Source organism: Lepidochelys kempii, chromosome 7 (genome assembly GCF_965140265.1).
Source record: "Lepidochelys kempii isolate rLepKem1 chromosome 7, rLepKem1.hap2, whole genome shotgun sequence".
In the NCBI taxonomy this organism is placed as follows: Eukaryota; Metazoa; Chordata; order Testudines; family Cheloniidae; genus Lepidochelys; species Lepidochelys kempii.
In genome coordinates this window covers 81,334,748-81,360,865 of record NC_133262.1, presented here as the reverse complement: position 1 = coordinate 81,360,865, position 26,118 = coordinate 81,334,748, and the positions used below count along the sequence as shown (strand labels likewise).

The 26,118-nt window shown below is 43.1% G+C and overlaps 2 protein-coding genes across 2 annotated transcripts in view; both read left to right on the top strand.

The window, feature by feature from the left end:
* The window catches only part of CTNNA3 (catenin alpha 3), a 928,894-nt gene that overhangs the window by 11,948 nt on the left and 890,828 nt on the right, over positions 1 to 26,118 (top strand). The window lies entirely within an intron of this gene.
* LOC140915338 (uncharacterized) lies at positions 21,762 to 23,778 on the top strand. The gene is made up of 2 exons (XM_073354922.1): positions 21,762 to 22,632; positions 23,220 to 23,778. Exons 1-2 carry the CDS (start codon positions 22,050 to 22,052, stop codon positions 23,759 to 23,761), a joined length of 1,125 nt encoding a protein of 374 aa, XP_073211023.1. The 5' UTR covers positions 21,762 to 22,049; the 3' UTR covers positions 23,762 to 23,778.

Genomic DNA, 26,118 nt, shown 5'->3' with positions numbered 1-26,118 from the left:
TAGGACCCAAAGTGTAGAAAATTGTGTCTGCTACTGGTGCATATGTATTCTCTCTGCTCTAGATGCACAGAGATGGAGTGCTGTGCTGGAGGAAGGAGGGCACAAGAGACATAGCAGGTAGGCAGGAGAAAAGGTGAGAGAGAATAAGAGAAAGCAGCAGGAGCTGCAGGGAGAGAGAGGAGGAAGAGCCTCTTGTGTACCTCTCTAGCACCCTTAGGAGCCTGGACAGATTAATACCAGCTTCTCAGGGAGCTTCCTGTTTCTTGCTGCTTCCCGTAACCCACCTGAGGAGAACAGGCAGTCAACTGAAGTAGTAGTAGCCAGTTAGGCAGTTAAGAGGCTGATATCTTCCCTCACTCAGGCCCTGCTACCAGCCTGCTTATTTGTCCCCTTCAATTGAGTGTTGAGAGCCCCTATAGCTGGCACAGAACAGCAGTCACGAGTGAAAGAAGAAAACGCCCCTGTGGGGCAGCATCCAGAAAACGAAAGAAAGTAAAGGAAGCTTTTCTATCTAAGCAGGATGGAGCTCTCCTGAGATACATAGACACAAATGTTCAGGGTGAGCTTTCCGGCCCCCGTGAGGATGTGAGTGGTGAGGAGATGGCTGATCTTCCAGTTCATCAGAGTGCAAGTGACCTTGCAGCTACTGCAGCATCCATATCTCCATCTCAAATGGATGTAACCATGCACATTCCTGAAGAAAAGTGTAGATCAGAGAAGAGTGTGGTGGAAGTGCAAGAAACAGCTGCTGCTGAATTTAGTTCTTTAAGCCTAGATGATCCAGGTCTGTAGACCCACCTGAGCAGTAGCCTGAGGGACTTCCTTGTATTGCATGGGCCACAGCAAGTGAAAAACTTCATGTTCCCCTAAGACAATGAAAATAGAAGTTTCCATCCAGCACATTACTGGCGTGAAATCCCCAGTGGTGACAAAGTGGAGAGGCCATGGCTTACGTACTAAAAAACCCCAGAATGCTGCACACTGTTTTTGTTGCAAACTTTTCCAGTGTAATGTTCCAGCTACATTGGGTTCTACAGGAACAAAGGACTGGAAAAATGTGGCTAGAAATCTGGCATGCCATGAGAAGGCAGCAAATCACCAGAGAGCATTCCATAGGTGGAAAGAACTTGAGATGACACTGAGGTTAAAGGCCACCATAGATGATCAACATCAAGAGAAGATTGCATTAGAGTCTCTTTACTGGTAAAACGTTCTGAAAAGGCTCATTGCCATTGTGAGAATGCTTGCTACTCAAAACCTAGCACTGTGTGGCACTTCAGATCAGCTGTATGTGCCAAACAATGGGAACTTCCTTAAAATTGTGGTGGTGATGGCTGAGTTTGATGCTGTACTCCAGGATCATCTAAGAAGAGTCACCACCCAAGAAATGTACACACACCACTACCTTGGAAAAACAATTCAAAATGAGATAATACAGTTACTGGCAACAAAATTCAAACAGAAGATTGTGGCAGATCTGAAGTCAGAAAGATATTACTCTATTATTCTGGACTGCACGCCTGACGACAGCTGTATGGAACAAAAGACTTTAAATGGTGCATTTTGTAACAACAACAGAGCTTAATGAAAATGTCCCTGCAATAGTGACTGTCAAAGCCTAGAAAATGCTCTATTGACATTGATGATACTACAGGAGCTGGCATGACAAATGTGCTTCTTAAAAAGCTGGAAGATACAGGAATTGCGATAGCTGACATGAGAGGTCAGGTCTACAATAATGGTGCCAACATGAGAAAGGAAAGAACATAGGAATGCAGACACTGATGCGAGAGTTAAACCCTCGAGCTTTTTTTTGTCCCATGCAGTTCTCATTCATTGAACTTGGTGGTCAGTGATGCAGCATCAGCTTCTAGTGAGGCTGCTGAATTTTTTAACGTAATTCAAAGCATCTATGTATTTTTCTCTGCATCAACTCATCGATGGCAAATTTTGAAGCAACATCTGGGAACATCCTCTCTGGCACTGAAACCACTCAGTGCCACATGGTGGGAAAGTCGAGTGGAGGCAATAAACCCTATCAAACACCAAATTGGGAAGATAGATGATGCCATAGTTGCCATTATGGAGGATAATGCTATGACAGGAACTGATCATGGGAGAACAGTGGAAAAGGAAAATGGAATCACCAGAAACATACATAACTTCAAATTTCTGTGTGGCTTATGTTGTGGCATGACATGCTGTTTGAAATAAATGTTGTAAGCAAGAGTCTCCAAGGTGTTGACCTTGATCTATCTGGAGCAATGGAACGACTAGACAAAGCTATTTTCCCACCCGTTCAAGAATACAAGAGTCACCGAAGAAGAAGACATTTTGATTACGAGGCACGGGATAATCCCATAAGAGACTCCAAACAACAATTCAAAGTTGAATTCTTTAACCCGGTGCTAGATTGTGCAATACAGTCATTTGAAGAATGTTTCATGCAGCTCAAGGAACACAGCAGTATATTTGGGATGTTGTATGATGTTCCAAAACTCCTCACTATACCTGAAGAAGACCTACACCAGCAATGCAGGGCATTAGAGACAGTGTTGAGACATGATGACATGCGCAATATTGATGCGAGTGATTTAGGTGATGAACTGAAAGCCCTTTCAAGATACATTTCAGCAGGATCAACTCCAAAGGCTGTTCTGGAATATATGTGCACAAATAAGATGACCACCCTCTTTCCAAATGCTTTTGTTGCTTTGCGCATACTTCTAACACTTCCTGTAACAACTTCAGCTTGGAGAAGCTGCGTTCTCCACTGGCAACTAATAAAAACACATCTATGCTCCACAATGACACAGGAGAGGCTGGTTGGCCTTGCAACCATCTCACTAGAGCAGGAGCTGGCCCAGATTGTGGACCTTCAGGAAGCAGTTCAAACTTTTGCAACCAAGAAGGCATGGAAAACACCACTTTGATTATTCAAACAGATAAAAATGCCAGTGTGTACTGTGCAGACAAGAAAAGTTACATTTGCTGTTCAGGTGTTTGAAAGTTAAGTGTTACTTAAAATTTTTGAACAAGGCATTTTAAGTTATTAGTTCTCCTTTATTGGGGTAGGTAGCAGAGCAGTACCATGAGAGGAGTAGAACAGGAAGAAGGCAGAACTGAGACCTTTCAAAGTTTTGGCCCAAGCGATGGGGCATAGGGGCGTCATTTGAGTCATTTGAGTCATATGAGTCATTGCCAAAATGTTGTGGGCTGGTCCTGCTGCAGAGGAAGGCAAAACTCACCCATGGTCTCTGCCAATGTGACCCAGGGGAAAATTCCTTCCCAACCCCAAATATGGCAATCCGTTAGACCCTGACGTTAGACCCATGTGGGCAAGACCCACCAGGCAGATACTACAGAGAATTCTTTTCCAGGTAGCTTGGAGCCTTCTCCATCTAGTGTCCCGTCTCTGGCCATTGGTGATTTTTGCTACTGGCAGTCACCGATGGGCCACATGCCATTGTAGGCAATTTCATCCATAACTTATCAAGCTGAGTCTTTAAGCCAGGTTTTTTTTTTTGGCCCCCCACTGCTCCCCTTGGAAGGCTGTTCCAGAATTTCACTCCTCTGATGGTTAGAAACCTTCACCTAGTTTCGAGCTTAAATTAAATTTTATTTGCTCAAAACCAGTAATGTTGCCCCTTTTATTGACCACAGTCAGTTTGGGGCCTTAGGTGTATTCCAGATGGGAGCAGAAATTGGTGATAGCCAGGTATTTCTTTGATGCAGTTTTGTTTATTTACAAAGAATGTATGAAGTTCTGTGTCTCTGAATTAAAAGGAATCAAATAGCAAGAAACAGATTCTTTTGCTTGCAGCACCAAGGGCATATTTTTCAGCCTACACCTCTGACTCTAAAACCTCTCCACAGGTTTCTTCCAGGGTGAACACCATGCATTCAGCTGCTTCTTCCAGCTGTCTAGGTGTAGACTAGGCCAGAAACACAGACAGACTATTCGGTCGGTATTCATGCCCATGAGCAATGCAGTTAAATCAACATAATCCCGGATGTAGACCGTGCTATGTCGACGGGAGAATTCTCCATTGGCGTAGGTAGTGTCTTCACTGAAGGGCTACAGAGGCACAGCTGCGCTGTTTTAGTGGTTTTATGTGTAGACGTACCCGCAGTTTCTTCCAGATTTTTGTCTGTTCTGTATTCCTAGGTACCTGTATCTACACCCACCCACAACAATACTCAGCAAAAGCTTCAGGGCAGATTCTCATACTCCTTTTTGTTTCAGATAGGGGCTTATCCTTATAGTTACATTAACTGAAGAGTGAGTTCGCACCTATATTAACTCAACCCATAACAAGGTTTTACCCAACTGACACCATTCATTCATTCATTTTGTTGGCTGGGATTTTCAAAGGCACAGAGGGAATTGTGTGCCTAACAGCCATTTGTGCCTTGGAAAATCTCCTCTGCTATTTTTGTCACTAAGTGTTATACAACAAAACAATACTTGTTTAACTTGTGTCGCCTCTGTGAAAGTCATGCATATTCCACCTGTGGAGAATCCATCTATATAAATCTCTCAGGAACCAGTTGCACCTTTTTGTTTTGAAGGATCTGTTTCCTGTATTTGCTGTGCTGTCAGTCGTCTCTCCTCTCATTACCTTTCTTGATTCTATAATTAATTGAAATGAACATGTGATCTTACAGCTTGCTTAAAATAATGTAAGAGATGGTCATGCTTTGATCAGACTGACTCTGGTTAAATTAACAGAGATGAATGTAAGGAACCAATTTCTCATTATCTTATTTGGAAGAAAATAATTATATGGCTCACTCTGATGTTTGTGTATTCTTTTCTCTTGCTGCTAAAGAATGAGGATGTTTGCTTGGTGGGTTTGGGGTGGAAGGACTTCCCAGTCCCTTTCATGAGCCAGTATAGAAAAGCCTGACCAGTCAAACATTCCCTGAAAAGTTCAGGACTGGAAAGGGAGCTCTCGCTGCAGTCTTCTTCCCATTGGCTCTTCTGAGGTTTAGGATTCTGGTTTTTTTCTCTCTCTACCTGCTGAGGCTAGGGGAAGAGGTGTTAAGGGAAAATTATAGATTTAAGTGGATCCCATACAAAAATTGTCGGGTTTGCATAGTTTCTGACATAAAACCAAGTAAATCTTGACTGTTTCAGCTGAGGTGTTTTTAGTTTTTGCATTCATGTGCACTGAACCTCATGTCAATGCACTGTTGAGTTTAGCACCTCTCTAGTCACATACATCTGATTTTGTGTAATATTTAGGGTTGCTCACATTTAATTGGAAAATGGGTTATTTTTATGGTAAATAGATGAACAGAGTTCACTGAGGTCTGCGTACTCAGATGTTAGTTTTAGGTTGCATTGTGGAGTGAGACCAAGAAGAGTGATACAGAGCAGTCAGGAGCTCAACCATAACACTGAACATGTACATAAGATCAGACTGATAGACTCTCAGTGCAGTAGAGTTTTAACTCCCTAAAGGGTCAAGTAGGTCCCACTAATGTGAAAAAAGATGGGCCAAATTCTATTCACTTGCAGAGGGGCAACTTAGTGATGTTATGTGTAAATAAAAGTAGTATTTGGCACATTTTTAAAAAGTAATTTGGAAGTCAGACAGTAACTTAGCATTGACCTCTTTAGAGAGAAAAATAAAAAGTTGTCATACAAGCTAATATTCTGTCCTTTGCTACATACTGAATAAAATTCTTCTGTGGGTTATCTCTCAGATAACCCCCACTAAATTCTGTAAGGTTGCATAGAGTATAAGTCATGGCAGAATAAGGTCCATTATTGATTGCAGCAATTCTCTAGCTCTACAGCATGTTTGGTTTTTTTTTTTGTTTTAGTGTGCATGAATTTCTTAAAAGCCACTTTGATACCAGTGTCTCTCCATTCCAGTTAGCTGTTCTGCTAATTTGTGTATTTAATTTTTAGAGAGAACATTTCACAAGCTATTCTATTCCACTTTACATATTTTTCAAATATATGTTAAAGGTAATTTATATAGCCATTGAACTTATGATCTAAACAGTCCTGTAGACAGACATAATTACCAAACGTATCAGTGGCACACCATGCTTATTGCAATAGCCATACAGCTGGCAATTTACAAACAAGCTATATAAAAGCAGAAAGAAATAGGTCTAGTTAAAACAGTCTTAACATACCCTAAGACATTCCCCTCCAGGATATGTCTACAGTGCAGTCCAACGTGTGACTGTAGCATCAGTAGATGTACCTATCTTAGCTTCACCCAATGCTATCATGGCTAAAAATAGCAGTGTAGAAGTGGTGGCATGAGCTTCGGAACAGGCTGTGCAGATATTCTGTGAACGCTAAGTACACATGCACCTTGGTAGCCCATGCCAAAACCTCGGCTGCTGCATCTACACTGCTAGTTTTAGTCATGCTAGCATGGGTGAAGCTAGCGTAGGCATGTCTACCTGTGCTGCAATCACTCCTCGGACTGCAGTGTGGACATACCCTGAATGTGCTAAGCTTCAAGCTTTGGGATACTTTACCTCTGGAATAACAATTTTTTATTCCCAAAAAGTCATCTTTGACCTTTTCTGAGGAGCCATGGGCTCCAATTCAGAAAAGCTCATAAACACCCTAGGTGAAATCCTGACTTGTTGAAATTAAGGGGAGTTTTGCCATTGATTTCAACAAAGCCCGGGTTTCACCCATTGAGTTCAGTGGGACTTAAGTGTATGTTGAACTATAAGCATGTGCTTAAGTGTTTGCCCTTGAATAGGGATGCTTTCCTGAATCAGGGCTTAAATCTTTTAGATGAAAATTTAAAAATCAGTCTTATCTGCTCTTTGTGGACATGAAAGACTAGGAATAGGGGATTTGCCTTGTTATGCTTGGCCAATACTTTCCAAGCCTCCACTATGCAGAGTAGCGGTCACTGGTTACTTGCCTCCTTCTACTCGAGGAATGGCTGCATTTCAGAACTTGTGAGGAATGTTTATGAACTTTTGGCTTGAAAGGATGAATGTCAGATATTATTAACTGTCACACATACTCAGCTGAGGCCCCCCCCTTTTTTTAAATCACTCATTATGGAGCACTCTTAAAATTTTAGTCCATCAAGTCCAGTCATGTGACACAAGATAAGAAAACATAGTTTTATTGACTTTTATACAAAGATAATATAGAAATATTTCAGACTTTGAATTTATTTATTGACTCTGAGCCAAGACCAGAGATGACTACAAAATAAATACATAAAGTAGATAACCTCATACATTTTAAAAGAAAGTTAATTCAATGTTATCGTCTATCATTATACAATGGCAAATTAAGTGCTCACAGGCAATTTTCCTCCAAGGATTTGTTGAACTGTTCAAGTTAATATTAAGGAGCCGAACTACAGTACAATATGTGCCAGTTTGTTAACATTGCAAACATTTTTAGTTCTTTGCAGCTGTATATTGGGTTTAACTTGTAGTATGCCACTTAAATCATAACTTCATTGCCTATTATTCATGTCACATTTTGCTGCTGTTAGATGTCTTATGTTATTTACTTTAGTGACTTTGGAAGATGTACATCATAAATCCTGATAAGCTATGTAGGTGGGGGCACATCATGTATGTCACAGCATACACTTTTTAATTTTCTCTGGGCATCATTTTTTATGGTAACAGCCAAGTAATTTATTTGTGTGCCTTTTCATAAATTATAAGGTGTCTGCAACTAGCTTCAGTTTCTATTTGGTGATCGTACTGGAATTTTAAAATTATCTGGATAACTTGGATTTGGACTGAGCTAATTTATCTGTCCCTTGTTTGCAGACCAACAGCAAGAAGGTACAAATACAGTCTCTCATCTGCTTGCATTTCAGCTGATGTCACTCAATAAGGTTCTGTAAGTGCTGAGGAATTTGTGAATTGTGACACATGAGTCTGATCCTGGTTTCTTTTGACTGACGAAGACCAGCATAGAGGTGCTGGATTCACCTTTGGAGTTCATTAATGCTTCAAGGGTCATTCTTAGAGAAGTGATAGGCTTATTCTCAAGATGATGCTTGCTCCTGTTACTGCCCTGTCTCTAGTCTTCCTTTCTTGGGGAGTGAGAAGATTTGGAAGGTTGTATTTCCATTTTACCTGATTCATCTGGTGCTACTCAATGACTAACCTAGTATCTATAGAGGCTGAGGCGCGATGTGTTCTTGCTGATTGGTCCCATTGAAATGATGATCAATTGCATTTTGCCATTTATTTCAAGGGAGCAAGGGTATTACTTTTTATTTTTGGAGTGGAAGAAACCATCAGAAGAAAGGCCACAGATTATAAAATCTCTTTATTGAGGGACTATCTGCAATTTGTTACTCACCTTCTTTGGCTACCTGGACAGTAGAAACAGATAATGGCTACTGCTTTTGGCCACAATGAAACTGCATGAATAGGTTTAAGATTAAGCTTGAGATTTATGGACCTGTAGTTGATCACTTCACCAAGACATTCTCCAACTTTCATGAGTAAACTGCTTTTTGAGAGAGTTGCTTCTAAAGAACAACATTTTCCCCAAAATACCCCACATTTCCTACTTTTGGATTTCAAATGTTTTGTTTTATGAATCACAAGAAATGGTTTAGTAGGCTAGTAGTGGTCTATGGACTGGTCTGAGTTCCCCTGGTTTAACAGCTGCCATAAAGAACTGCAGTGTTGTTGTTTTTTGGAGGAAGTCTGTTAAAAGACGCTCCTGTAAAATACATTTTAAAATAATGTGTATCTCCTATAGCCAAATGCAAGCACTTTAAACATGAGCCTCATCACAAGATTTCAAATATTCCACATTACAAACAGCATCTTCTGACTCATACAGGATTTTGTGAGTCTATTATTGTTCAAGAAAAAAACTGACTTGCATACGTTGAACTACTCCTTTTTTTTTCTTTAACAATTTAGATTGTAAGTATCAAACTACAGTTTGAATTTAAACTCGGTTTGAGCTGATATTTAATTATTTTTAAAATAGAATTATCACTAGGATAATGACTCTTGTGGATGTGTGATAATTTTTTTCCGAACAGAGCTGTTCAGCCCTAGCTAAAATGTTTGGTATTTCTTGCTATTACTTACAGACTATATATGGTCTGAAAGACAACAGCTGTTGCCTACGTTATTTCCATCTATTGCCATGTTGATGACGAATGCGTTTAGCTGCTATCATGTCACAAGTGGGTTCTTAGATAAGCTTTGTCATAAATAACATAATCGCTTAGAAATAACTATAGCATACTTCTATTACTGTTTGAAAAGAAATGAGAAAATCTGGATCTGACATTTTGAATTTTCCTACACAATGTGTCTTATCAAAGAAAATACACAAGGAAACAATTTCACTGTACTTAAAAAGAAAAGGAGTACTTGTTGCACCTTAGAGACTAACAAATTTATTTGAGCATAAGCTTTCATGAGCTACAGCTCACTTCATCGATGAGGTGAGCTGTAGCTCAATAAAGCTTATGCACAAATAAATTTGTTAGTCTCTAAGGTGCCACAAGTACTCCTTTTCTTTTTGCGAATACAGACTAACACGGCTGCTACTCTGAAAACCATACTTAAAGGCATTTCAAAGAAATTACTCATTGTTATAGGAAATACTGGAGATGATATCATAAAGAAATTTGCTTAAAGGAATGGGACAGTGGCTTATGATTTATACTATACTCTTATTCCCCCCAAACCCTCCAAAATAAGACAGAGCTTAGGCCCCCCCCTGCTCCTGCAATGAGATCTGCACTAGTGGACCCTGAACTCATATGAAGCCCGACTCAGGTCAGAATTCACAGGGCATAAATGTAGCTTAAAGCCACCTCTGTTCTTCCCTCCTTTCATACAGCCAAGGCCTGATCCAAAGTCCATAGGAGTCAATGGAAAAAAAGATGCCAGTGACTCTAGTGGACATTGGATCAGGTAAGTAATGAAGAACTTGGCTCAGGAGGTGTCAGTAGGGTGTAAGTGACTGTTCTGATAACACATTAGGCAACCAGCAGTTTGCAGAGTGGAGGTGGAGATTTCTAGTGTGAAGGATTTAAATAATTGCCATGCAACAGAACAAGCAGGTGTCTGAACAGGGCTGGAAGGCATGAGTGGCAGCAGACATTTGGTGTATACATCCTTTTAACCTCTACATGTAGCTGCTGTGGGAAACTAAGACACCATGGTATCAAATGCCAGTAATATGCAGAGGAGCCCCATCCTTTTCCCTTTGCACCATTGTCTAACTGGCTGAACCTGAAATGTGGGCAAGTAGAACATGTTTGTGGGAAGAGAAAGCACTTTGAAGATCTAGCAACTAGTATCTCACCCTCCATCAAAGGCCTCAGATTGTCACACTGGAGTGGAGCATAGGTGTATTGTTAGACACCTTGCTGCTGTTGGACACACAGAATGAGAGTAGCGAACATGCTTTCCTCCATCCAAAATTAGCCAGAAGACTATATTAGATATGGAACTGCCCACAGTGATGCCTTTGTAATCTCTAGGTTGGACTACCACACTTCACTATGCCTACAGATGTAAAAATATAAAATAAAATAGCTTCATTTAGTACAGATGGCAGCAATCCGCCTACCTGAAAGACCAGCTGTAAAAAGCCCATCAGCCAGATGCTTTGCTCATTACACTGTCTTCTCAGGGAATACCAGGACAAATTCAAGATCTTGGTGCTAATCTTCAAAGACTTCCATGTAACTGGCCCTGCTTACCTCAGCGGGCAACTCTCTCATTGAGACGATGAGGTCCTTTGACAACTATGTTCCCCAAGAACTATAAAGCTGTCAACATCAAGTATGAAATTCATGAGTGGGTGACAGTACTTCCTTGGCAACCGGACCAAAGGTTTGGAACTCCTTGTGGGTGGAGAGAAGAATAACTACAGATTCACTGCCTTCAACTTCGCTTCCCCACAGCTGCACTTAAAAATAGGATGTGACCCAAAGAAAAGAGAAAGCAAAAGGGGTGTGTTATGGGGTGACTGGCCCTTAAGTGAGAGCTGATGCCATTACACCTGACCTTAATTACCTGTTTGATTAAAAGGAGGGCACTGGAGCTTGATCAGGGGCTGAAGGCCTTCTAGAAAGCTGCGTAGCTCCTAAAAGAAGCAGTTTAGTAAACCTTCAAGGAGCCAGCCTGAAAGTTAGGGAGGAAAAGGGTTCTGAGTATCCTTATGGCTCTAAAGGGACGATGGATGAGGCTTATGTTTTGGTTCTGGACAATTTAAGATACCAGAGGGAAGAGGGACTGTTGCCTGGAGAGAGACTGTGTCTGTCCCACTGGGAAGATGGGAACAGACAGTTTTATAATTACTATGTGCTAATAAACTAGTCCTGAGAAGGGGTTTATTATGTGACTCTGTCCCTGGTTGTATGTTAAAATGCCTGGGGAGAAAGGAAACAGAGGACAGGTGCTGCTGAGCTAACAAGGACCAGTCAGGGGTGCTGCAGAGCAGACCTATACATCTACAGGAAGAGAGAGGAGAGAAATAGTAGGAACAGATGGAGGAGAAAGAGAAGGAAATAGGTTAAAACAACTAAGAAAACCCCCTCTAGTCTTGACTGACTTGCCTGAAGCAGGAAGGAGTATTAGATCACTACCCTAATGTGATCTCTTGGGAAGCAGTCAGACATTGTTGTGCACTGTTATAGGAAGACAGACAGACAGAGTGCTGCTTGCCATTGGCTAACAGCCAGCCCGTGGCAAGCGGATCTGTCAGTTGTCTGTGAATTGCAAAATGTGGTAGACTCATGGTTGCTTTGTTTCCTGGGGCATTCCATGTTGCTCTTTTGATATCCTTACTCGAGGGTAGGGACTAGTAAGGGTGCTACTACTACTTGTGGCTGGACTGTGTTTTTACCACTAGTTGTTCTGTTACTGATCCATGTAATGTAAGTTCACACATACGAGTACACGCAGCTTGGTATTGTCATCCTTCTCTCTGTGCTGGCAACCATTCCACTGTTTCTCATTGTTGGTGACAATTGGAAGCAGTGAGAAATGACAGCTGCTCCATCTTTATGGCATATTATGGTGAAGCAGGAGGGAGGTGATATTGTGTGGTGCTGTTGGCTGCTTGTTGCATTTTAGGACAGTTTTTAACACTCTGTGTGTGTGTGTGTGTGTGTGTGGTGTTCTTCCTACCACTTGTATTACTTGCTCATATCTCCCTTCTTTGCCTCACATACCTTCTTTTTCTGGCTCCTCTTCCATTCTATACCCATTCCTCTTGGCCCTCCCAATCTAGGTCTAGTAACTCTCCCTTTGAACTATTCCTGGATGCCTCTAGGATGCTGGTTACACCACTTAAGCTATTGTAACATATTTTAGGTGCGTTTGAACTTGCCTGCACTCATACATTCACTGTCATGTCAGTGGTTTGATTCAATATGAATAAAAGTCCATGTGGCTTGTGATGCTGGCAGACCAGGTGCCAGTTCTTGCCCAGGCTGTAAGCATCAGCTGAGCACTGACAAATTCATAGCTGGAAACCAAACCAGTTCACCTGTGTTAGTATTGTTCAAGATAGGTGTTAGACTCGCATGGATGTGTTAAAGTGATTAGTCTCTATAAAATGCTTGTCAGTTGCTGCATGCATTAATCTTATTTGTAACGGCTTTATCCTTGCTATAAGGTAATATGTAAGGTTTACTTTGTAACTGTAAAAATGCCTGTTCTGAAACTGTCAGCCCTGGCTGAAAGAATGCTTCCCCCATCCATCAAGAAAGATTATCAAAATTAAGTGGGCCATCATGAAACAATATGATACAAAGATAGGGTGACCAGATGAAACCAACAAAATATTGGGACACATGGGGGAAGCAAAAAAAAACAAAAAAAAGAAGTGGCCGGAGCCAAGTTGCTGAAGCAAAAACAAAACCAAACCTGCTGGAGTGGCCAAAGCCACAATATTGGGACAAATGGCGTCCCGACTGTGCATTGGTCGGGACGTGGGACAAAGAACTAAAAATCGGGACCTTCCCCATTTTATCGGGACGTCTGGTCACCCTATACAAAGATTGTGTTGATGGTCCTCTTACACCAGGGGCGGGCAAACTTTTTGGCCTGAGGGCCACATCAGGTTTTGTAAATTTGTATGGAGGGCCGGTTAGGGGAGGCTGTGTCTACCTAAACAGCCAGGCGTGGCCTGGTCCTCACCCCCCTATCCCCCGCTTCTCGCCCCCTGAGGCCCTCCCTGGGACTCCTGCCCCATCCAACCCTCCCACTCCCTGTCCCCTGACTGCCCCAGAACCCCTGCCCCTGACTTCCCCCTGCTGCCCCATCCAACCCTTCCTCTCATTCCTGACTCCCCCCCCCTCCTTCCCCCCCCCCCCACCGGGAGCCCTGCCACATCCAACCACCCCTTCTCCCTACGTCAGCTCATTCAGACACTGACAACTCCATAACTCATTCCCTGACCCACTCAATCACCACTTACCGCCACTCAGTCATTAATCCACTGACTCACCATTCCTCCTTGGCTAATCATACATCCGCTTCCACCAAACACAATTATTTCCCCCTTTCCAACCAATTATTTTCTCTCTCTCTCCCACTTTCTTCCCTACATCAATTTTTTTCTCTCCCCTTTATCTTTTCCCTAAATTCTGTTGTGCTCCACCAAACCTATTAGCTCTCAATAACAGCTTTTCAAAGAGGTGTGGGAGACGCATGTCACTGCCTGGTGTGGGAGGTGTAAGTCACTGCAAAACCAGACCCAATGTACTGACTTCCCTCTCCTTTATATCAGTGTAATATTTAACAGAGCATTTATACATTACTTAAATATAATGGGCCAGATTCACAGCTACTCTTCGGCTGCTTTGGTAACATAAAGCAGCTGTAAACCTAATTTAACCCACGAGTTAAGCTGAGTTTATGGCTGCTTTGTCTTGCTAGAGTGGCACAAAGCATATCGGTGAATCTGGTCCATTGCCATCCTCACAACTAAATGTATAACAAGTAATTATACAGCATACTATTTTTCCCCATGACATAAACACTTCAAACATTTTTTTTTAAAGTCCCTGAATGTATGTTCATTTCTGTTAGTTATTTGCACCCACACTTGGGGATGAATCCTTGGAGACCCAGGTGGGTAGCTGTTTAAAATTCAAACCTTATATTTTAATTGGACCATAAATCTGTATTGTTATACTTTACAATTGTATTAAAATGCTGCATGTACTAGTTTCCTGCATTTGTGCAAATGTGTTAAACTATGACTGTTGTAATGGCATGAATTAACATAGTGTACACATTATGAACACATAAAGATGTAATGTTAACTTGTATTTTACCTCCTGAAAGAGATAATGTCAAACTTAATATATTCAACATCAGTAATTGGCAAGGTGAATGGGCAGCAGTTAAATAGAATGAAAATAAAATGGAGACAGTATGACAGATTATTCATTTAAACTATTCATTCTCAGAATTTCAAAAGGTTTTTTCTATCTGAAATCATAAGAGAAATGAAATGAGAAGGGTTTAGTTTACAGTGCACTTGGATTTTAATGCATAGTATTTCCTTATGAATTCACCTTGAGTTTCTAGAGTTATTGTACTAAAACATCATAAAAAAACTATTAGGGTTTAACTATTATCATCCACATTTTGCAGCAATCAGTTCTAATGAATGTATCTATAAATGTGTATGTGAACAGGTTTTCTGCCTCTTCCTTTTTTCTGATCATTGGTCAAGATCTGATGCTTGGAAACAATTACCAGTCCAGAAAGCATTACTACTGGTCTGGAGAGATGTTTCTATCCCTTACAGATTATGAGAAGCAGACATTTAAAAATCAGTCAGTCATTCTGACTTTTATTCCCACGTGATTTTCTGACTTGATTTGCACAGCTGTGATACAGTATTTCACCAACTGGTAGAAGTACAGATTTACAGTAGAACCTTAGTTGCGAACACCTTGGGAAAGGAGGTTGTTCATAACTCTGAACAAAACATTATGGTTGTTCTTTCAAAAGTTTACACTGAACATTGACTTGATACAGCTTTGAAGTATATGTATATTGTATCACATTTAAAATAGGCAGAGTTAACACAGAAACCACTGACATGTGATACACACATTCAGAGAAGAGAAAAACAGTGTTTGTGAATCAGGTTTTGGTATATTTACTGGTATTTTTACTAATGCAGAAGAAAAATGCTGCTTTCCCTTTATATATTTTTTTCATAGTTTAGGTTTAACACAGTACTGTACTGTATTTGCTCTTTTTTTGTTTGTTTCTGCTGCTGCCTGATTGCATACTTCCAGTTCCAAATGAGGTGTGTGGTTAACTGGTTAGTTCATAATTCTGGTGTTTGTAACTCTGAGGCTCTACTGTAATTCTTTATACCATCTGAAAATACGGTACCCCTGGATGTTTTGCTCTAGTAATTCTTGAGGTTGCAGATACCAAAACCACATCAGAAATTAGTGTGATTTTAAAAAAAATTTGAATAAGTATGTTAAATATGTAACTGGAGAACAGTGAGAACACATTTTTAAAATGAGACAAATTTCTATACAGATAGAAAGATTTTAGTTCAGTACATAGGGCTGAATTTCATGCTGAACTGAATTTCATGCTAGAATTAAAATTTCACTAAACTGAATTAACTGTAAATAGGGCCCTATCAAATTCACAACCATGAAAAATGCATCACAGACTGTGGAAATCAGGTCTCCAACCATGAAATCTGGTCTTGTGTGCTTTTCATAGACTGTTAGGGTTGGAAGAGACCTCAGGAGGTCATCTTGTCCAATCCCCTTCTTAAAGCAGGACCAACACCCACTAAGCCATCCTACACTACACTGATTTCATGGGGGAGACCAGTGTTTCTCAAATTGGGGGTCCTGACCCAAAAGGGAATTACAGGGGGGTTGCAAGGTTATTTTAGGGGGCTCATGGTATTGCCACCCTTACTTCTGCTCTGCCTTCAGAGCTGGGTGGCTGGAGAGTGGTAGTGGTTGGCTGAGCGCCCAGCTCTGAAGGGAATACCCCACCAGCAGGCTGGCAATACCATCCTTTCTTCTGCACTGCTGCTGGTGGTGGCTCTACCTTTAGAGCTGGGCTCCCGGCCTGCAGCCACTGCTGACCAGCTACCCAGCTCTAAAGGCAGCCTCCTCCTGCAGCAGTGCCAGGGCCAGACATTGGGGGGGGGGGAAGCCCTAGGACCCAGAGTGTAGAAAATTGTGTCTGCTACTGGTGCATATGTATTCTCTCTGCTCTAGATGCACAGAGATGGTGGAGTGCTGTGCTGGAGGAAGGAGGGCACAAGAGACATAGGCAGGCAGGCAGGAGAAAAGGTGAGAGAGAATAAGAGAAAGCAGCAGGAGCTGCAGGGAGAGAGAGGAGGAAGAGCCTCTTGTGTACCTCTCTAGCACCCTTAGGAGCCTGGACAGATTAATACCAGCTTCTCAGGGAGCTTCCTGTTTCCTGCTGCTTCCCTGAACCCACTTGAGGAGAACAGGCAGTCAACTGAAGTAGTAGTAGCCAGTTAGGCCCTTAAGAGGCTGATATCTTCCCTCACTCAGGCCCTGCTACCAGCCTGCTTATTTGTCCCCTTCAATTGAGTGTTGAGAGCCCCTATAGCTGGCACAGAACAGCAGTCACGAGTGAAAGAAGAAAACGCCCCTCTGGGGCAGCATTCAGAAAACGAAAGAAAGTAAAGGAAGCTTTTCTATTTAAGCAGGATGGAGCTCTCCTGAGATACATAGACACAAATGTTCAGGGTGAGCTTTCCGGCCCCCGTGAGGATGTGAGTGGTGAGGAGATGGCTGATCTTCTAGTTCGTCAGAGTGCAGGTGACCTTGCAGCTACTGCAGCATCCATATCTCCATCTCAAATGGATGTAACCATGCACATTCCTGAAGAAAAGTGTAGATCAGAGAAGAGTGTGGTGGAAGTGCAAGAAACAGCTGCTGCTGAATTTAGTTCCTTAAGCCTAGATGATCCAGGTCTGTGGACCCACTTGAGCAGTAGCCTGAGGGACTTCCTTGTATTGCATGGGCCACAGCAAGTGAAAAACTTCATGTTCCACCAAGGCAATGAAAATAGAAGTTTCCATCCAGCACATTACTGGCGTGAAATCCCCAGTGGTGATAAAGTGGAGAGGCCATGGCTTACGTACTAAAAAACCCCAGAATGCTGCACACTGTTTTTGTTGCAAACTTTTCCAGTGTAAAGTTCCAGCTACATTGGGTTCTTCAGGAACAAAGGACTGGAAAAATGTGGCTAGAAATCTGGCATGCCATGAGAAGGCAGCAAATCACCAGAGAGCATTCCATAGGTGGAAAGAACTTGAGATGACACTGAGGTTAAAGGCCACCATAGATGATCAACATCAAGAGAAGATTGCATTAGAGTCTCTTTACTGGTAAAACGTTCTGAAAAGGCTCATTGCCATTGTGAGAATGCTTGCTACCCAAAACCTAGCACTGTGTGGCACTTAGATCAGCTGTATGTGCCAAACAATGGGAACTTCCTTAAAATTGTGGTGGTGATGGCTGAGTTTGATGCTGTACTCCAGGATCATCTAAGAAGAGTCACCACCCAAGAAATGTACATACACCACTACCTTGGAAAAACAATTCAAAATGAGATAATACAGTTACTGACATGAGCCATATGGAACAAATGACTTTAATGGTGCATTTTGTAACAACAACAGAACCTAGTGAAAATGTCTGTCAAGGTTCCTCCCCCACTCTGAACTCTAGGGTACAGATGTGGGGACCTGCATGAAAAACCTCCTAAGCTTATCTTTCCCAGCTTAGGTCAAAACTTCCCCAAGGTACAAAATATTCCACCCGTTGTCCTTGGATTGGCCGCTACCACCACCAAACTAATACTGGTTACTGGGGAAGAGCTGTTTGGACGCGTCTTTCCCCCCAAAATACTTCCCAAAACCTTGCACCCCACTTCCTGGGCAAGGTTTGGTAAAAAGCCTCACCAATTTGCCTAGGTGACTACAGACCCAGACCCTTGGATCTTAAGAACAATGAACAATCCTCCCAACACTTGCACCCCCCCCTTTCCTGGGAAATGTTGGATAAAAAGCCTCACCAATTTGCATAGGTGACCACAGACCCAAACCCTTGGATCTGAGAACAATGAAAAAGCATTCAGTTTCTTACAAGAAGAATTTTAATAAAAATAGAAGTAAATAGAAATAAAGAAATCCCCCCTGTAAAATCAGGATGGTAGATATCTTACAGGGTAATTAGATTCAAAAACATAGAGAACCCCTCTAGGGAAAACCTGAAGGTACAAAAAAGATACACAGACAGAAATAGTTATTCTATTCAGCACAATTCTTTTCTCAGCCATTTAAAGAAATCATAATCTAACACATACCTAGCTAGATTACTTACTAAAAGTTCTACGACTCCATTCCTGGTCTATCCCCAGCAGAAACCCAGCATACAGACAGACACACAGACCCTTTGTTTCCCTTCCTCCTCCCAGCTTTTGAAAGTATCTTGTCTCCTCATTGGTCATTTTGGTCAGGTGCCAGCGAGGTTACCTTTAGCTTCTTAACCCTTTACAGGTGAGAGGAGCTTTCCCCTGGCCAGGAGGGGCTTCAAAGGGGTTTACCCTTCCCTTTATATTTATGACAATGTCCCTTCAGTGGTGACTGTCAGAAAGCATTCTCTAGAATTTATTGACATTGATGATACCTCAGGAGCTGGTATGACAAATGTGCTTTTTAAAAAGCTGGAAGATACGGGAATTGCGATAGCTGACATGAGAGGTCAGGGCTACAATAATGGTGCCAACATGAGAGGAAAGAACAGAGGAGTGCAAACACGGATCTAAGAGTTAAACCCTCAATATTTTTTGTCCCAGGTAGTTCTCATTCATTGAACTTGGTGGTCAGTGATGCAGCATCTGCTTTTAGTGAGGCTGCTGAACTTTTTAACGTAATTCAAAGCATCTATGTATTTTTTCTCTGCATCAACTCATCGATGGCAAATTTTGAAGCAACATCTGGGAACACCCTCTCTGACACTGAAACCACTGAGTGCCACACTGTGGAAAAGTCGAGTGGAGGTGATAAAGCCTATCAAACACGAAATTGGGAAGATAGATGATTCCATAGTTGCCATTATGGAGGATAATGCTATGACAGGAACTGTTCGTCGGAGAACAGTGGCAGAGGGAAATGGAATCACCAGAAACATGCATAACTTCAAATTTCTGTGTGGCTAATGTTGTGGCATGACATGCTGTTTGAAATAAATGTTGTAATCAAGAGACTTCAAGGTGTTGACCTTGATATATCTGGAGGAATGGAACAACGGGAGAAAGCAAAGTCATACCTGCAGTCTTACTGGTCAGATGAGGGATTTCAAAATGTTCTGAAGAGTGCACAGAAATTGGCAGGGGAACTTCACACTGAAGCTATTTTCCCACCCATTCAAGAATACAAGAGTAACTGAAGAAGAAGACATTTTGATTATGAGGCATGGGATAATCCCATAAGAGACCCCAAACAACAATTCAAAGTTGAATTTTTTAACCCAGTGCTAGATTGTGCAATACAGTCAGTTGAAGAATGTTTCATGCAGCTCAAGGAACACAGCAGTATATTTGGGATGTTGTATGATATTCCAAAACTCCTCACTATACCTGAAGAAGACCTACGCCAGCAATGCAGGGCACTAGAGACAGTGTTGAGACATGATGACATGTGCAATATTGATGCGAATGATTTAGGTGATGAACTGAAAGCCCTTTCAAGATACATTTCAGCAGGATCAACTCCAAAGGCTGTTCTGGAATATATGTGCACAAATAAGATGACCACCCTCTTTCCAAATGCTTTTGTTGCTCTGCGCATACTTCTAACACTTCTTGTAACAACTTCAGCTTGTAGAAGCTGTGTTCTCCACTGGCAACTAATAAAAACACATCTATGCTCCACAATGACACAGGAGAGGCTGGTTGGCCTTGCAACCATCTCACTAGAGCAGGAGCTGGTCCAGACTGTGGACCTTCAGGAAGCAGTTCAAACTTTTGCAGCCAAGAAGGCATGGAAAACACCACTTTGATTATTCAAACAGATAAAAATGCCAGTGTGTACTGTGCAGACAAGAAAAGTTACATTTGCTGTTCAGGTATTTGAAAGTTAAGTGTTACTTAAAATTTTTGAACAAGGCATTTTAAGTTATTAGTTCTCCTTTATTGGGGTAGGTAGCAGAGCAGTACCATGAGAGGAGTAGAACAGGAAGAAGGCAGAACTGAGACCTTTCAACGTTTTGGCCCAAGCAAAGGGGTATGGGGGTGTAATTTGAGCTCCCCACCTGAGGTGCCAAAATGTTGTGGGCTGGCCCTGAGCAGCACAAAAGTAAGAGTAGCAGTACTACAACCCCTCCTACAATAACCTTTCAGAGTAACAGCCGTGTTAGTCTGTATTCGCAAAAAGAAAATGAGTACTTGTGGCACCTTAGAGACTAACCAATTTATTATTTATTTATTTATTTATTTAGAGCTTATGCTCTAATAAAGTGGTTAGTCTCTAAGGTGCCACAAGTACTCCTTTTCTTTTTACAATAACCTTGTGACCCCCACCAACTCTAGGACCCCTACAATCACAAGACTGTGAAATTTCAGATTTAAAAAGCTGAATTCATGAAATATATGATTTTTAAAATCCTGTGATTGTGAAATTGACCAAACTGGAGCCTGAATTTGGTAGGGCCCTAACTATAAGCAGGCTTCACTTTCTGTTTATAGTATACAACTTTAATGAACACTTGTTCTCTACAGAACTGGTGCGTAAGTGAAGAATTTTTTTGCCTATTTTTAAATGCTAAAGGGTTTCATTTTAATGATAGCAGTTAAAGAAGAGATGGCAAATTCTGTATAATGTCATATGTATTATCTTCAAGGTATTTCTAACTGGAAAAGATATTTTGAAGCTAAGATTATTATTGAATAATATATTGAAATATGAATTGTCTTAAAATATCAGCTTATAAAGTACAGAAATAAAGGGAGAGAAATGATTCCCAGTGACTTTTCTCTTTACATATACGCCAAGGAAATTCTGACCCTTTAATCCAAGAGCAAAATAGTATAATTCAAGAGCACAGTATAGTGTGTGATTTTCAAAGATGCTGAGTACCTACCTGTACCTCCTATTGGCTAGATGCTGAACACTTCTGAAAATCAGTCCAGTACCTTTTTAAGTGCTGGCATGGAGCATGTTAGCACATATTTGACTCATTTCTGTAGCTCTTTCTCAGGCCATACCCAGGTGAAACTTCTAGTGAAGTCAACAGTAGTTTTGTCCTCTTGTAGAATTGCATCCCATATGGACTTAGTCCTGCAAATCATCACTCACATAAGTAGTGCTTACTCAAACCATTAATTCTGATGATAGGAGAAAGGACTATTCATTTATGTAAGAGATTGGAGGAACACAGCCTGTATTTCTATAAATATGCTGTAGTTCTTTATTATATGCACTCATGAGCCCCCATTGCATGTGTCATGTTTTGGGGTGTGATCCAGACCAGTTGTTACTGGCTTCCCTGTAACTCTGAGTGCCTCAAAATACTCTGCTGCAGCTCTTGTGTCGGGATTATACAAGCATGTACTGCGTGCCTGTGTATTAAGCAACTCTGACTCGGCAATCCTGATTCCAACAGCCTGCTTGTTACACTATTGCCACACTCTGGCCCCTTAGCCCTGGTCTACACTAGGACTTTAGGTCGAATTTAGCAACATTAAATCGATTTAAACCTGCACCCGTCCACACAGTGAAGCCCTTTATTTCGACTTAAAGGGCTCTTAAAATCGATTTCCTTACTCCACCCCTGACAAGTGGATTAGCGCTTAAATCGACGTTCCCAGCTCGAATTTGGGGTACTGTGGACACAATTCGATGGTATTGGCCTCCGGGAGCTATCCCAGAGTGCTCCATTCTGACCGCTCTGGACAGCACTCTCAACTCAGATGCACTGGCCAGGTAGACAGGAAAAGAACCGCGAACTTTTGAATCTCATTTCCTGTTTGGCCAGCGTGGCAAGCTGCAGGTGACCATGCAGAGCTCATCAGCACAGGTGACCATGATGGAGTCCCAGAATCGCAAAAGAGCTCCAGCATGGACCGAACGGGAGGTACGGGATCTGATCGCTGTTTGGGGAGAGGAATCCGTGCTATCAGAACTCCGTTCCAGTTTTCGAAATGCCAAAACCTTTGTGAAAATCTCCCAGGGCATGAAGGACAGAGGCCATAACAGGGACCCGAAGCAGTGCCGCGTGAAACTGAAGGAGCTGAGGCAAGCCTACCAGAAAACCAGAGAGGCGAACAGCCGCTCTGGGTCAGAGCCCCAAACATGCCGCTTCTATGATGAGCTGCATGCCATTTTAGGGGGTTCAGCCACCACTACCCCAGCCGTGTTGTTTGACTCCTTCAATGGAGATGGAGGCAATACGGAAGCAGGTTTTGGGGACGAAGAAGATGATGATGATGAGGAGGTTGTAGATAGCTCACAGCAAGCAAGCGGAGAAACCGGTTTTCCCGACAGCCAGGAACTGTTTCTCACGCTAGACCTGGAGCCAGTACCCCCCGAACCCACCCAAGGCTGCCTCCTGGACCCAGCAGGCGGAGAAGGGACCTCTGGTGAGTGTACCTTTTAAAATACTATACATGGTTTAAAAGCAAGCATGTGAAAGGATTACTTTGCCCTGGCATTTGCGGTTCTCCTAGATGTAGTCCTAAAGCCTTTGCAAAAGGTTTCTGGGGAGGGCAGCCTTATTTCGTCCTTCATGGTAGGACACTTTATCACTCCAGGCCAGTAACACATACTCGGGAATCACTGTAGAACAAAGCATTGCAGTGTATGTTTGCTGGCATTCAACCAAAATCCGTTCTTTCTCTCTCTGTGTTATCCTCAGGAGAGTGAGATATAATTCATGGTCACCTGGTTGAAATAGGGTGCTTTTCTTCAGGGACACTCAGTATAGCCCATTCCTGCTGGGCTGTTTGCCTGTGGCTGAACAGAAATGTTCCCCGCTGTTAGCCACAGGGAGGGGGGAAGGTTGAGGGGGTAGTCACGCGGTGGGAGGAGGCAAAATGCGACCTTGTAACGAAAGCACATGTGCTATGTATGTAATGTTAACAGCAAGGTTTACCCTGAAAGAGTGTAGCGACTGTTTTATAAAATGTGTCTTTTTAAGTACCGCTGTCCCTTTTTTTTTCTCCACCAGCTGCATGTGTTTCAATGATCACAGGATCTTCTCCTTCCCAGAGGCTAGTGAAGCTTAGAAAGAAAAAAAAACGCACTCGCGATGAAATGTTCTCCGAGCTCATGCTGTCCTCCCACACTGACAGAGCACAGACGAATGCGTGGAGGCAAATAATGTCAGAGTGCAGGAAAGCACAAAATGACCGGGAGGAGAGGTGGCGGGCTGAAGAGAGTAAGTGGCGGGCTGAAGAGAGTAAGTGGCGGGCTGAAGACAGGGCTGAAGCTCAAATGTGGCGGCAGCGTGATGAGAGGAGGCAGGATTCAATGCTGAGGCTGCTGCAGGACCAAACCAGAATGCTCCAGTGTATGGTTGAGCTGCAGCAAAGGCAGCTGGAGCACAGACTGCCACTGCTGCCCCTCTGTAACCAACCGCCCTCCTCCCCAAGTTCCATAGCCTCCACACCCAGACGCCCAAGAACGCGGTGGGGGGGCCTCCGGCCAACCAGCCACTCCACAACAGAGGATTGCCCAAAAAAAAGAAGGCTGTCATTCAATAAATTTTAAAGTTGTAAACTTTTAAAGTGCTGTGCTTAAAGTGCTGTGTGGCATTTTCCTTCCCTCCTCCACCACCCCTCCTGGGATACCTTGGTAGTCATCTCCCTATTTGTGTGATGAATGAATAACGAATGCATGACTGTGAAGCAGCAATGACTTTATTGCCTCTGCAAGTGGTGATTAAAGGGAGGAGGGGAGGGTGGTTAGCTTACAGGGAAGTAGAGTGAACCAAGGGGCGGGGGGTTTCATCAAGGAGAAACAAACAGAACTTTCACACTGTAGCCTGGCCAGTCATGAAACTGGTTTTCAAAGCTTCTCTGATGCGTACCGCGCCCTCCTGAGCTCTTCTAACCTCCTTGGTGTCTGGCTGCGCGTAACCAGCAGCTAGGCGATTTGCCTCAACCTCCCACCCCGCCATAAACGTCTCCCCCTTACTCTCACAGATATTGTGGAGCACACAGCAAGCAGTAATAACAGTGGGAATATTGGTTTCACTGAGGTCTAAGCGAGTCAGTAAACTGCGCCAGCGCGCCTTTAAACGTCCAAATGCACATTCTACCACCATTCTGCACTTGCTCAGCCTGTAGTTGAACAGCTCCTGACCACTGTCCAGGCTGCCTGTGTACGGCTTCATGAGCCATGGCATTAAGGGGTAGGCTGGGTCCCCAAGGATACATATAGGCATTTCAACATCCCCAACAGTTATTTTCTGGTCTGGGAAGAAAGTCCCTTCCTGCAGCTTTTGAAACAGACCAGAGTTCCTGAAGATGCGAGCGTCATGCACCTTTCCCGGCCATCCCACGTTGATGTTGGTGAAACGTCCCTTGTGATCCACCAGAGCTTGCAGCACTATCGAAAAGTACCCCTTGCGGTTTATGTACTCGCCGGCTTGGTGCTCTGGTGCCAAGATAGGGATATGGGTTCCGTCTATAGCCCCACCACAGTTAGGGAATCCCATTGCAGCAAAGCCATCCACTATGACCTGCACATTTCCCAGGGTCACTACCCTTGATATCAGCAGATCTTTGATTGCGTGAGCTACTTGCATCACAGCAGCCCCCACAGTAGATTTGCCCACTCCAAATTGATTCCCAACTGACCGGTAGCTGTCTGGCGTTGCAAGCTTCCACAGGGCTATCGCCACTCGCTTCTCAACTGTGAGGGCTGCTCTCATCCTGGTATTCATGCGCTTCAGGGCAGGGGAAAGCAAGTCACAAAGTTCCATGAAAGTGCCCTTACGCATGCGAAAGTTTCGCAGCCACTGGGAATCGTCCCAGACCTGCAACACTATGCGGTCCCACCAGTCTGTGCTTGTTTCCCGAGCCCAGAATCGGCGTTCCACAGCATGAACCTGCCCCATTAGCACCATGATGCATGCATTGGCAGGGCCCATGCTTTCAGAGAAATCTGTGTCCATGTCCTGATCACTCACGGGACCGCGCTGACGTCACCTCCTCGCCCGGTGTCGCGTTGCCATGTTCTGGTGCTGCATATACTGCTGGATAATGCGTGTGGTGGTTGATGTGCTCCTAATTGCCAAAATGAGCTCAGCGGCCTCCATGCTTGCCTTGGTATGGCGTCCGCACAGAAAAAAGGCGCGGAACGATTGTCTGCCGTTGCTCTGACGGAGGGAGGGGCGACTGACGACACGGCTTACAGGGTTGGCTTCAGGGAGCTAAAATCAACAAAGGGTGTGCCTGTACATCAAGGAGTATTTCAGGCAGGACTGCACGGAGGGTTCCAATAAGAAATGGTGCACCAAAGTTATCGTTGTTATTGGAACAAGGAGGTTAGCCTGGCCTCTGATTGATACATGGCTAGATTAACCTCGCTGCGCCTTCTCTGTGACTGACTGCAGTGTGATCTAGACAGGGGAGGAGGAAAATGAGTACAAAACAAATCTGGTCTATTTCTTGTTCTGACCCACTCCATCTATCCTTTACATCTTTGGCTGGCAGCAGACAAAAAAGGCGCGAAATGATTGTCTGCCCTTGCTTTCACGGGGGGAGGGAGGGTGGGAACGGGGTCCTGACGATATGTACCCAGAACCACCCGCGACAATGTTTTAGCCCCATCAGGCATTGGGATATCAACCCAGAATTCCAATGGGCAGCGGAGACTGCGGGAACTGTGGGATAGCTACCCACAGTGCAACGCTCCGGAAGTCGACGCTTGCCTCGGTACTGTGGAAGCACTCCGCCGAGTTAATGCACTTAATGCACTTAGAGCATTTTCTGTGGGGACACACACACTCGAATATATAAAACCAATTTCAAAAAAACCGACTTCTATAAATTCGACCTAATTTCGTAGTGTAGACATACCCTGAGTTACACCTGGCAAGATGACCCCAACATACCCCAGTC